At 43.9% G+C, this 13220-nt stretch overlaps 1 protein-coding gene across 2 annotated transcripts in view; it reads left to right on the plus strand.

Moving 5' to 3' along the window:
• PTPRA (protein tyrosine phosphatase receptor type A) overlaps positions 1–13220 on the plus strand; it is a 145130-nt gene that overhangs the window by 115694 nt on the left and 16216 nt on the right. For both annotated transcript variants that reach the window (XM_049779161.1, XM_049779162.1), the window contains 2 exons: positions 6213–6303; positions 7344–7420. In XM_049779161.1, the coding sequence (XP_049635118.1) occupies positions 6213–6303; positions 7344–7420 (168 nt within the window). The remainder of the gene's footprint in view (positions 1–6212; positions 6304–7343; positions 7421–13220) is intronic.

Below are 13220 nucleotides of genomic sequence, written 5' to 3' on the forward strand. Positions count from 1 at the left end.
AAGTAAACATGTAATCTAGTAGAAAAATTAAGAAACACATAACTAGGTACTTCAGAGGGGAGAAAACCCTCAATAAACTGGAAATCAGTGAATCAATAGCAATAATTAATTAAGGTCATATAAATTAAAGCTTCAATTTGAAGTCTGTTCATATCAAATATTGATAAAGATACAGAACAATTGTAATATATTACCTTGCTATTGGTAGGTAAATTGGTACAACTACTTTGCAAAACAATTTGGCTTTATCTGGTAAGATTAAAGATACTTATCACTGATACTCTTATATGTGTGTATGAGGAAATACCTACAAATTAGTGCCTAAAATGGGATTGTTAACAGTAAATAATATTAGTGTGGGCCAAGTGATAGCACAGCCGTAGGTCATTTGCTTTGCACACACGGATGGACCTGGGTTCTATTTCCCGCATTCCATATGGTCCCCCAAGCCTGCCAGGAGTGAATTTTGGGTGCAGAGTCAGGAATAACCTCTGAGCACCACTATGTGTGGCCTCAAACCAGACAAATAATATTGTGAACAAATGAACTTTGACTATGTGGATAATTAAAATAAATAAATAAATAAAAGCAAATTACAAAAGAAAAAAAAAAGGCAAGTCATTGTGGGGTCTCAGCTTGCACTTTCGTTTGTTTTTTTGTTGTTGGTTTTTTTGGACCACACCCGGTGATGCTCAGGGGTTACTCCTGGCTATCTGCTCAGAAATAGCTCTGGCAGACACCGGGAGCCATATGGGACACCGGGATTTGAACCAACCACCTTAGGTCCTGAATCAGCTGCTTGCAAGGCAAACACCTCTGTACTATCTCTCCGGCCCCAGCAGCTTGCATTTTACACAAGAAATCAGACTGTCTTGGGAGAAAATGCATTTTCGGTCAGGGATTGTTGAGCTGCTTCTCTTCTGCTGCCAGAGTTTAACATAAATCACCTGAGGGGTCAGGGCTGACATAATTAGAGGTTCTTTGCTAATTAACTCAAAAAGGAAAAAAAAAAAAGGGGCTGGGAGATAGCACAGCGGCGTTTGCCTTGCCAGCAGCCGATCCAGGACCTAAGGTGGTTGGTTTGAATCCCAGCATCCCATATGGTCCCCCGTGCCTGCCAGGAGCTATTTCTGACCAGATAGCCAGGAGTAACCCCTGAGCACCGTCGGGTGTGGGCACCCCCCCCCCCCAAAAAAAAAAAACCAAAAAAGAAAAAAAAAAAAGGAAAACATTTTTTTCAAATTCCATCTTTAAAACCTTGTTTTCTATAAATGCTTTAATGTTGTTTGATGCCACCTAGTGTTTCTAGAGAATTTCACATCTTCTGGTCAGCTGCTTAGTTATAAAAGCTCAATGCAGGGTTCCCCTTGTTTTCATGATGGCTCATCAGTCTGGCCTGTTACAGAAACAGGATGTTCTCTCTCAGATCCTTTTCTTTCTTGTGTAAAATAGTGGCTCCTTGTCTTCCTAATCTTTTCTTTAGGATTCTTAACCTAACTGGAGATTTCTAGTGTTTCATCATCATGACTAAGCTAAAGGTGCTGATAGAAACTTTGAGATGTCATTGTTATTCCTGAAGACTATGTTTATGTCTTCCTGTCACTACATCATGGAGAATGGATATGTATACAGGAAAAATAATGCCTTTAGACTAGTTATGAGAGTTTTCAGTATCTATAACTCATCCTGCCTTATACCATACTGGAAACCTGTGACATTTTAGTTTATCTGAATTTAAAAAAAAGATATATCGGTCCGGAGAGATAGCACAGCGGCGTTTGCCTTGCAAGCAGCTGATCCAGGACCAAAGGTGGTTGGTTCGAATCTCGGTGTCCCATATGGTCCCCCGAGCCTGCCAGGAGCTATTTTTGAGCAGACAGCCAAGAGTAACCTCTGAGCACTGCCGGGTGTGGCCCAAAAAACAAAAAAAAAACGATATATCGGTAAATTGTGAAATTTCACTCTAGGCATTGTCTCAGTTCCATATGCAAGCAGCCAGAAAACTTTTCTCGGCCCTACCTACCTTTGTGTGTCGACAGAATTGGGCATAAGGAAATTGTCTCTCAGAATAACATGCAGAACCAAAAGGATTTTAATTCTGAAAGGACATTCTTGAGGAAAAGAGAGCAGATAGAGTCCTTGACTCTATTTCTCAGGTCTTTCACTCTTAATATCTCCTACTGTTATGTTGCTGGTTTCCATAAAAATTTATGTACTACCTCTTTACTTTGTTTGGTTTTTGGCACACCCAACTGTTCTCAGGCCTTATATTCCTGGCTCTACACTGAGGGAGCACTAATACAGGTGAGCTCAGGGAACATGTAGATAACAAACCCAGGTTGGCCATGTGTAAGGCAAGCAGCATTCCCACAGTACTATACTCCAGTTGTATTTGCTACCTCTTCAGAGCTTTTTTGTTTGTTTGTTTTGGTTTTGGTTTTTTTTGGGCCACACCCGGTGGTGCTCAGGGGTTACTCCTGGCTGTCTGCTCAGAAATAGCTCCTGGCAGGCACAGGCACGGGGGACCATATGGGACACCGGGATTCGAACCAACCACCTTTGATCCTGGATCGGCTGCTTGCAAGGCAAACACCGCTGTGCCATCTCTCCGGGCCCTTCAGAGCTTTTTTTAATCTTTATTTTTAGGTTTTAACATTCTTTTTAGGTTGGCGTTTTATTTAAAATTTCAGACTAAAAGTCAGAAACCTGTCTTTATTTACATCCTCTTTCCAATTAACCTTCCCTTCATTCAGCTTCAATTCTAGTAATTCTAATCTATTACTCTGGTGCTATTATCTTCCCATACTTACTTTACTGCCTTCCTGCAAGTCCATTTCCACCTAGCAATCAAAGTGATCCTTCAACATTTAGATTATATTGCACTTTTACAACTTTGAATAATTTTCTCCTACACTTCCTGTCACCATCCCCACCAACCACGATTCTATGTAATACCTTCGCTGACCTTTTTGTTCTTCAAACAACACAGTTTTCTCTTGTCTCTCAATCATCCCATAGGTTGATCTTTGTACCTAGAATACTATTTTCCACATTTCCTTCCTCAAATAAATCTACCCTTAATCTGAATGTTGGGACTTGGATATTTCTTGGGCTCTCTGATATTTTCTCTAATAGTATTCTTTCATTGCATTTGGTATGGTATGTGATTTTATAAATTTTGTTTTATGTACTTAATGTCTATCTTTCACCCACAAAGTTGTATTACTCATGAAAGTAATAACTGGGGGCCGGGCGGTGGCGCTAGAGGTAAGGTGCCTGCCTTGCCTGCGCTAGCCTAGGACGGACCGCAGTTGGACCGCGATCTCCCGGCGTCCCATATGGTCCCCCAAGCCAGGAGCAACTTCTGAGTGCATAGCCAGGAGTAACCCCTGAGCGTCACCAGGTGTGGCCCAAAAACCAAAAACAAAAACAAAAGAAAGTAATAACTGTGTATATGATGGATTCACCATGTTTGACTGTACCTAATAGATACATGTGTGAATTTGTTGACAGAATGAGAATATAGAAACCCTTTGTTTCCCTACTATTGAGTTGTGAGGTTGTTTTTGGTTTGGGGTCATTCTAAACAATGATAAAAATAAAATAATTTGTACATGGGTTTTTATTTCTTCAGATTAAAATCTTAATAATTTAATTGCTTGGTCAGATAGTATGAATATGTTTGGTGTTTATAAAACATGTCCAAATAGAAAGATTGTCTGGGGTTAATATATTCCTAAAAGGACAAGTATTACCCTCGTTTTACAGATGAAAAACTCTGGACCTAGAAAGTTTGTTTTGTTTTGTTTTTGCTTTTTGGGCCACACCTGGTGATGCTCAGGGGTTACTCCTGATTATGCGCTCAGAAATTGCTCCTGGCTTGGGAGACCATATGGGACACCAGGGGATAAAACCATGGTCTGTCCTAGGTTAGTGCATGTAAGGCAAACGCCCTACCGCTTGTGCCACTTCTCTGCCCCCAGGACCTAGAAAGTTTAACAAACTTTATGAAACTCATGTGACCTTGGGGGCTGAAACAATAGTACACCGGGTAGGGCATTTGTCTTGCATGTAAGCCAACCTGGGTTCCATCCTTACCACCCCATGTAGTCTCCTGAGCATAGCCAGAAGTAATCCCTGATCTCTAGGAGTAAGCCCTTAGCACCATTGTATGGCTCAAAAGTAAAAACAAACAAAAAATCATGTGACCTCAGGCTGTCTCCTATCAAACTGTTTTATGTTCTTCCACATACCTCCCAGCACTAGTCAATTTTTTTTGTTTTGTTTTATGGGCCATACCCGGTAATGCTCAGGGCTTATTCCTGGCTGTGTGCTCAGAAATTGCTCCTGGCTTGGGGGACCATATGGGACACCAGGGTATCGAACCGAGGTCTGTCCTGAGTCAGTGGCATGCAAGGCAAATGCCTTCCCACTGCACTATCGCTCCGGCCCCAGCACTTGTCAATTTAATTTTGTTCCAGGACAACTGTATATTTAGTGTCACCTCATCCAAACACATGGTTTCCTAGTTGCTGAAATACATGAATGCCCTTTATACCCATCTGCATCTTGCTTTTCTCCACATGGTGCTAGTGTATACTGCCATTCTCCCTTGTCTGACCTTCAGTAAAGAACTAACCTAGCTGACTATCCAGGGCCCACTTTGTGGTTTATGTCAAGATGCATTTTATATTTTCTGGGTAGTTAGCACATTTGTTCATCCCTTCTATTAATTTCTACTTTTTTTTTTAACAGCTATCCAGTTTTACACAATGTTGTCCCTTAACCCACAGCAATCATGTAAAGATCATGCTATATTTAAAAGTGATACGAAGAACATTCTACCCCTGGAATTTTTTTTTATTGGGGGGCAAACACAGATGTGCTCAGGCATTACTTCTGGCTCCTATGTTCAGAAACCACTCCTGGAAGGCTCAGGGGACCATATGGTATGGCAGGGATTGCATGCGAAGCAAATGCTCTCCCCGCTGTGTTATTGCTCCGGCCACACCCTCCTTCACCCCAACCCCTGAGAATTCTTGGTCTTAAACTCTAAGCCAGTTTTTTTTCAGCCACATATCCTCCTCTTAGCCCCCAGGATATTCACAGTTGAAAATTGCATAAGTGAGGGACCATGGCACCAGGCTGTGAAACAAATAGATTGGGGACCACAGGAAGGATAAAAGGTCAGAAAGGGGGTGCTGAAAGGGGGTGCCGGAGAGATAGCATGGAGGGTAGGGTGTTTGCCTTGCATGCAGAAGGACAGTGGTTCAAATCCTGGCATTCCATATGGTCCCCCGAGCCTGCCAGGAACCATTTCTGAACGTAGAGCCAGGAGTAACCCCTGAACGCTGTCGAGTGTGTCCCAAAACCCCCCCAAAAAATGTCAGAAAGGGGCTGTAGTCAGAAAAAGGTTGGAAACACTGCTTTAGGGCTGGCAAGGTGGCACTAGAGGCAAGGTGTCTGCCTTGCGAGCGCTAGCCAAGGAAGGACGGCAGTTCGATCCCCCCCCCCAGCATCCCATATGGTCCCCCAAGCCAGGGGCAATTTCTGAGCGCTTAGCCAGGAGTAACCCCTGAGCATCAAATGGGTGTGGCCCGAAAAAAAAAAAAAAAAGCACTGCTTTAAGCACTTGTGGGCTATGTGGATGAGAAATTTACTCTTGGGGCTGGAGAGATAGCATGGAGGTAAGGTATTTGCCGTTCATGCAGGAGGTCATCGGTTCGAATCCCAGCGTCCCATGTGGTCCCCCGTGCCTGCCAGGAGCAATTTCTGAGCCTGGAGCCAGGAATAACTCCTGAGCACTGCCGGGTGTGACCCAAAAACCACAAAAAAAAAAAAAAAGAGAAATTTACTCTGTATTAGGCTAAAGGTGTTAAACCTGAGCCCATCTCCATTTCTCCCTATCCTTCAAGAAAAGGTAGACATTACTGTTAAGTTAGAATTTGGTACATGGGGCTGGAGAGATAGCGTGGAGGTAAGGCGTTTGCCTTTCATGTAGTAGGTCAGTGGTTAGAATTCCTGCATCCCATATGGTCCCCCAAGCCTGCCAGGAGCCATTTCTGAGTGAGCCAGGAGTAACCCCTGAGCGCTGCCAGGTATGACCCAAAAACTAAAAAAAACTAAAAAAAAAAGAATTTGGTACAGCAGGTTTTGTGTTTGTGTTTGTTGTAAACTGGTACCAATTTTTCTGATTACTTTTAACTTTTCAGGCTCTCCCTGCTTGTCCTATCCAGGCTACATGTGAAGCTGCCTCTAAGGAGGAAAATAAGGAAAAAAATAGATATGTCAACATCTTACCTTGTGAGTATTTAAAAGATTTCTGGGAATATCACCTGAAATTGCAGATTTTCTAAGGACAGACAGAATCTTGTATATGATAGAAGGGTCACTATTAAGAATGGGTGAAGCTTTGGGATTGAGGTGCCATAGAGACAGCGTGGGTTAAGGCACATGCCCAGCATACAGTTGACTGCATTTCAATTTCCAATACAATATGATCTCTCAGACTTCTCTATATAATCCCGAAGACCTTTAAACACTCTCTTTTTTTTTGGTCATTCTTTTTGTTTGTTTGTTTTTTGTTGTTTGGGTCACACCCGCCAGTGCTTAGGTGTTCCTTCTGGCTACATGCTCAGAAATTGCTCCTGGGGGATGCCGGGATTCAAACCAACGTCCTTCTGCATGCAAGGCAAACACCCTACCTCCATGCTATCTCTCCGGCCCTTTTTTTGTCATTCAAAAACAGTACAGTTGGGGGGCCGGAGAGATAGCATGGAGGTAGGGTGTTTGCCTTGCACGCAGGACAGTGGTTCGGATCCCGGCATTTCATATGGTCCCTCATGCCTGCCAGGGGCGATTCCTGAGCGCAGAACCAGGAATAACCTTTGAGCACTGCCGGGTGTGACCCAAAAACCAAACAAAAAAAGAGTACAATTGGTAGGGTACTTGCCTTTTACATGGCTAACCTGCATTCAGTATTCGGCATCCCATACGGTCTCCCAACCCCACCAGGAGTCAGCCCCTGAGCACCACTGAGTGTGGCCCAAAACTAAATAAGTATTTCTGGTGTGCATGGAAGAGGTGGTGAAGATGATCAGTGAGGCTGCAGCTTCAAATACATAAGGCTCTGGATTCAATTTGACTAGTTCTCTAATGATAGTTGAGATATGTCCCAACCTTTTCTGTCATAAAATCATACACTAGTGACTTTCTCTTGCTCACTCTCAAGTGTGCACGCACACACAAACATACACAAAACTGATTGGCCTGGGTTGTATCAGATCAGTAAGAAGTAAAATTAGATTTAAATGAAATATTCACCTTTTTTTTTTCCCCTCTAGATGACCACTCTAGAGTCCACCTAACGCCAGTTGAAGGAGTTCCAGATTCTGATTATATCAATGCTTCATTTATAAATGTAAGAAACTTCAGCCTTTTCTCATTCACCCTACATGACCACTGAATGCCATCTTCTTCCAGCTGCATATTAGGAAGCATATTTTATTATTTAGATTTTTTTTTTTTTATTTTTTTTTTTGTTTGTTTGTTTTGTGGTTTTTGGGTCACACCCGGCAGTGCTCAGGGGTTATTCCTGGCTCCAGGCTCAGAAATTGCTCCTGGCAGGCATGGGGGACCATATGGGGCGCCGGGATTCGAACCGATGACCTCCTGCATGAAAGGCAAACGCCTTACCTCCTTGCTATCTCTCCGGCCCCTATTATTTAGATTTTAAGTATATTCTTATGTTTGTCTTGTCATTTTCTTTTTTTTTTTTTTTTTTTTTTTTTGGTTTTTGGGCCACACCCGGCGGTGCTCAGGGGTTACTCCTGGCTGTCTGCTCAGAAATAGCTCCTGGCAGGCACGGGGGACCATATGGGACACCGGGATTCGAACCAACCACCTTTGGTCCTGGATCGGCTGCTTGCAAGGCAAACACCGCTGTGCTATCTCTCCGGGCCCTGTCTTGTCATTTTCAAAGTTATCTCTTGCAGAAATCTGAACTAAATGTGTACTTTTTTGGTAAGAGTTGATAAATCTTTTATTGAGCTGTTCAAAGAACTCAGAACAAAATTGGGCCTTGCTTTTGGTAATAAAAGTAAGAGAGACTACAGCAAAATCTGTTTAGGCATGTATGAGGATCCAAGACCTGAAAGAAGAAATAAAACTGGTGGTTGGGAGAGAAAGATAGTTTAAGGCTAATTTAGAAAATGTTTATGGGACGGGCTGGAGCGATAGGGCATTTGCCTTGCATGCAGCTGATCCAGGACAGACCTGATTCCTCATGTCCCATATGGTCTCCCAAGCCAGGAGTGATTTCTGATGCATAGCCAGGAGTAACCCCTGAGCGTTACCAGGTGTGGCCCAAAAACGAAGAAAAAGAAAAAAAAGAACATGTTTATGGGAGCCGGAGTGATAGAACAGCAGATAGGGTATTTGCCTTGCAAGCAACTGACCCAGGTTCAATCCAGCATTCCAAATGGTCCCCTGAGCCTGTCAGAAGTGATTTCTGAGCGCAGAGCCAGGAGTAACCCCTGAGCACCACCAGGTGTGGTAAGAAAGAAAGAAAAAAAAAAAGGAGAGAAGAAAGAAAAAGAAAGAAAAGAAAATGTTTTTTTTTGTTGTTGTTTTTTTGGGCCACACCCGTTTGATGCTCAGGGGTTACTCCTGGCTAAGCGCTCAGAAATTGCCCCTGGCTTGGGGGAACCATATGGGACGCCAGGGGATCGAACCGTGGTCCTTCCTTGGCTAGCGCTTGCAAGGCAGACACCTTACCTCTAGCACCACCTCGCTGGCCCCATAAAAGAAAATGTTTATGGAGGGATAGAGCAGTACTACATCCTTGTATGCAGCCAACCCAGGTATTTTTCCTCAGCATCTTGTATGCTTCACCGAGTACTGTCAGGAGTGATTTTTTTTTTTTTTTTTTTTTTTGGTTTTTGTTTTTTGGGTCACACTCAGCAGCGCTCAGGGGTTACTTCTGGCTCTAGTCTCAGAAATTGCTCCTGGCAGGCTCAGGGGACCCTAACCACCGACCTTCTGCATGCAAGGCAAACACCTTACCTCCATGCCATCTTTCTGGCCCCAGGAGTGATATCTGAGTGCAGAAACAGGAGTAATCCCTGAGCATTGCTAGGCATGACCACTAAACCCCCATTTCCCTCCAAAAAAGTGGGGCCTAAGTGATAGCACTACAGGTAGAGAGGGTGTTTGCCTTGCACATGGCCAACCCAGGTTTGATTCCCAACATCCCATATGGTCCCCACAACCTGCCAGGAGTGACTTCTGCATACAGAGCCAGGAGGAATTCCTCCGCACCATCAGGTGTGACCCAAAAACCAAAAAAAAAAAAAAAAAAAAAAAAAATCCCCCCCAAAAAACTTGTGCTCAATGAAATAAGCCTGTTACAAAAGTTACATACTGTGTGATTTTACTTACATACCTCAAGGTACTGATAGCAATCTGTCAGAAACAAAAAGTAGAAATGGTGTTTTCCAGAGGTGGGAGATAGAGGAATAATTATTTTATGTGTACAGAGTTTAGTTGAAAAAGTCCTAGGGGGCCAGAGAGATAGCATGGAGGTAGGGTGTTTGCCTTGTGTGCAGAAGGATTGTGGTTTGAATCCTGACATCCCCTATGGTCCCCCGAGCCTGCCAAGAGTGATTTCTGAGTGTAGTGCCAGGAGTAACCCCTGAGCACTGTGGGTGTGACCCCCCCCCCCCAAAAAAAAAAAAACAAAAGAAAAAAATAAAAAGTTCTAAAGGGGATGGTGGTAATCATTGCCTAGGTCCAGAGCTATAATGTAGCAAGTAGGGTACTTAATCTAGCACCCACACACAGAGTAAGAAGTCTTGAGCACCGCTGGGTTTGGCAACACACAGATACACACAGGCACACACATGCAAACATACGTGCCTAAGTGAAAAAAGGGAGATCACTGAAGTGTCTGTTTTTTTTTTGTGTTGTGTTTGAGAAAAGGTCAGACTAGCAGTGCTCAAACTACTCCTAGTTTTGTTTCCCACATGGTCTCCTTAGCACAGCCCCTAGCACAGGACCATTGAATGTGATTCAAAAAAGGATCCTGAGAGGAGAGACAACTCAAAGGACTTGTACTTATACTTTGTATTCAGGAAGCCAGAGTTTGAGCTCCCAATCTCCATTGTTGCCTGAGCACCTCTGGGTGTGACCCCAAAGCAACACTAAAGTAGCCCCTAAATACCAGTAGAATGGGGCTGGAGTTATGGCACAGCGGTAAGGCATTTGCCTTGCACACGGCTGACCCAGGACGGATTCCCTGGCGTCCCATATGAGTCTCCTGAGCCAGGAGCAATTTCTGAGTGCATAGCCAGGAGTAATTCCTGAGCATCACCCAAAAATCAAAAAGAAAAAAACAAACAGACAAACAAAAACCCAGTAGTATGGCCAAAAATAAATTTTTTTTTTCACAAGCATGCAGATGTTTCCTTCCATTTTTCTTGCATAACTTGAGCCTGTTGACAAAGTTTTGTTACAAGAGGGTACTTTCAAGCATTTCTTATCATGACAACATAAAATGTAAAGGAGAAGCTTTTGGCATATCCCTTTCTCTCTATTAAAGAGCATGACCTGGGCTAGAGATATTGTACAGCAGCAGGTAGGATGATTGCCTTGCATGTGGTTGACCCAGGCTTAATCCCCAGCATCGCATAAGGTCTCCTGATTACCACCAGGAGTTCGTTCTTTCTTTCTTTCTTTCTTTCTTTTTCTTTCTTTCTTTCTTTCTTTCTTTCTTTCTTTCTTTCTTTCTTTCTTTCTTTCTTTCTTTCTTTCTTTCTTTCTTTCTTTCTTTCTTTCTTTCTTTCTTCCTTCCTTCCTTCCTTCCTTCCTTCCTTCCTTCCTTCCTTCCTTCCTTCCTTCCTTCCTTCCTTCCTTCCTTCCTTCCTTCCTTCCTTCCTTCCTCCCTCCCTCCCTCCCTCCCTCCCTCCCTCCCTCCCTCCCTTCCTTCCTCTCTCTTTCTCTCTCTTTCTCTCCCTCCCTTCCTCTCTCCCTTCCCTCCCTCCCTCCCTCCCTCCCTCCCTCCCTCCCTCCTTCCTTCCTTCCTTCCTTCCTTCCTTCCTTCCTTCCTTCCTTCCTTCCTTCCTTCCTTCCTTCCTTCCTTCCTTCTTTCTGTTCGTTTTTTTTTGGGCCACACCCATTTGACACTCAGGGGTTATTCCTGGCTTTGCGCTCAGAAATTGCCCCTGGCTTGGGGGGACCATATGGGACGCCGGGGTATCGAACCGCTGTCCGTCCTACGCTAGCGCTTGCAAAGCAGACACCTTACCTCTAGCGCCACCTTCCAGGCCCCATTTCCTTCCTTCCTTCCTTCCTTCCTTCCTTCCTTCCTTCCTTCCTTCCTTCCTTCCTTCCTTCCTTCCTTCCTTCCTTCCTTCCTTCCTTCCCTCCCTCCCTCCCTCCCTCCCTCCCTCCCTCCCTCCCTCCCTCCCTTCCTTCCTTCCTTTTTGTTTTTTTGTGTCACACCCAGCAGCACTCAGGGGTTACTCCTGGCTCTATGTTCAACTGTCACTCCTGGCAGGCTCAGGCAACCATATGGGATGTCGGGATTTGAACCACCCTCCTTCTGCATGCAAGGCAAATGCCTTACCTCCATACTATCTATCCAGCCCCAGGAGTAATTTCTGAGTGCAGAGCCAGGAGTAACCTCTGATCATCTCCAGGTGGGTGGCCCCAGGGGAAAAGAATTTTTTTTTAAGAGCATGACCTTTCCCAAAAATCTCTCCAGTCCTTTCAGGGCCAACACCCCAGTATGGACTATATGTTTGCACTATTTTGTGACTGCCTTAGGCATTTGAAAGCTATTCATTTCTAGGGAATGTCACCTAAGCCAAAGGTAAATGTTCATATTCAAACTTACAGAAGTTACATGCAGAGAGAAGATACAGTTCTGTTAAGACTGTAATGTCTAATGTATGTGAAGATGGTATAGTTAGGTTTTTTGGGACTTAAGACAAAGACAAAGAAACATTCAGTCAACTTGGTGACACAGTAGAGCTTAATATTAAAGAGCAAATTTGAGATCAAAGAAGATAGGCCAGGGCCGGGCGGTGGCGCTAGAGGTAAGGTGCCTGTCTTGCCTGCACTAGCCTTGGACGGACCGCGGTTCGATCCCCCGGCGTCCCATATGGTCCCCCAAGCAAGGAGCGACTTCTGAGCGCATAGCCAGGAGTAACCCCTGAGCATCACCGGGTGTGGCCCAAAAACAAAAACAAAACAAAAAAAAAAAAGAAGATAGGCCAAAACTTTAAAGGGCTGGTATGGGGGAAACAACCTGGAACAAGGTCCAAGGAAATAGTGGTCTTAGGTTATAAAGTACAAGGCTGAAAATTGTAAAAGATGAGGCTTGGGGAAATTGGTAAAGAGAATGGATCTTGGAAGGCATTGAATGTTAAGTGTGTCTGTTGGGTTGCCTTGTTGCAGAAAACAGTATACCTCTTAATCTGTTCTTTAAGCAAGATTGTAATTTACAAAGTCTATGGAGATGAATGAAGAGATAGTTCAATAGATAGGGCTCTTTGTCTTGTACATGGTCAACCCTAGTCAGGAGTGATTTCTGAGTGTAAAGCCAGGAAGTAACCCCTGAATATCGCTGGGTATGGCCCAGAAACAAACAAGTAAAAGTCTGAGAGGATCAGTGAATCAAGACATCGTGCTGTTTGGTGAGGAACAGAGCAGCCATTAAGTACCCCACGTGACTTGTAATGAAAGCTCTGCACACTTGATGTAGATAGAAGAACTGTATACTTCCACATACTTGCTCAAAGTGCTCATCTTTCAACCACATTGCAATGTCCTTTTGCTCACCGGGATCTTAAGTCTGTAAACATATGGTTGAGGAACTAGATAGATAAGACAGCAGATAGATAAGACTAGATAGATAAGACACCTTGCAGATGGCCAACCCAGGTTCACAGTAACACTCCCACCCTCCTTTTGCATCTTGTTTTCTATAGACTGTGCGGGAGAACCAAGTTACCATGCTATGGCAGCCATTCTTTCATGCCCATGGACATTTAAAATTTAGAAAGATTTTATTCCTAAGTACCAATAAGTGTGAACCTTTGTCTTTTTGTTGTTGTTGTTTTTGGTTTTTGTGTCACACCCGGTAGTGCTCAGGCATTACTCTTGGCTCTATGCTCAGAAATCTCTTCTGGCCGGCTCAGGGGACCATATGGGATGCCGGG

This window comes from Suncus etruscus, chromosome 9 (genome assembly GCF_024139225.1).
Source record: "Suncus etruscus isolate mSunEtr1 chromosome 9, mSunEtr1.pri.cur, whole genome shotgun sequence".
In the NCBI taxonomy this organism is placed as follows: Eukaryota; Metazoa; Chordata; class Mammalia; order Eulipotyphla; family Soricidae; genus Suncus; species Suncus etruscus.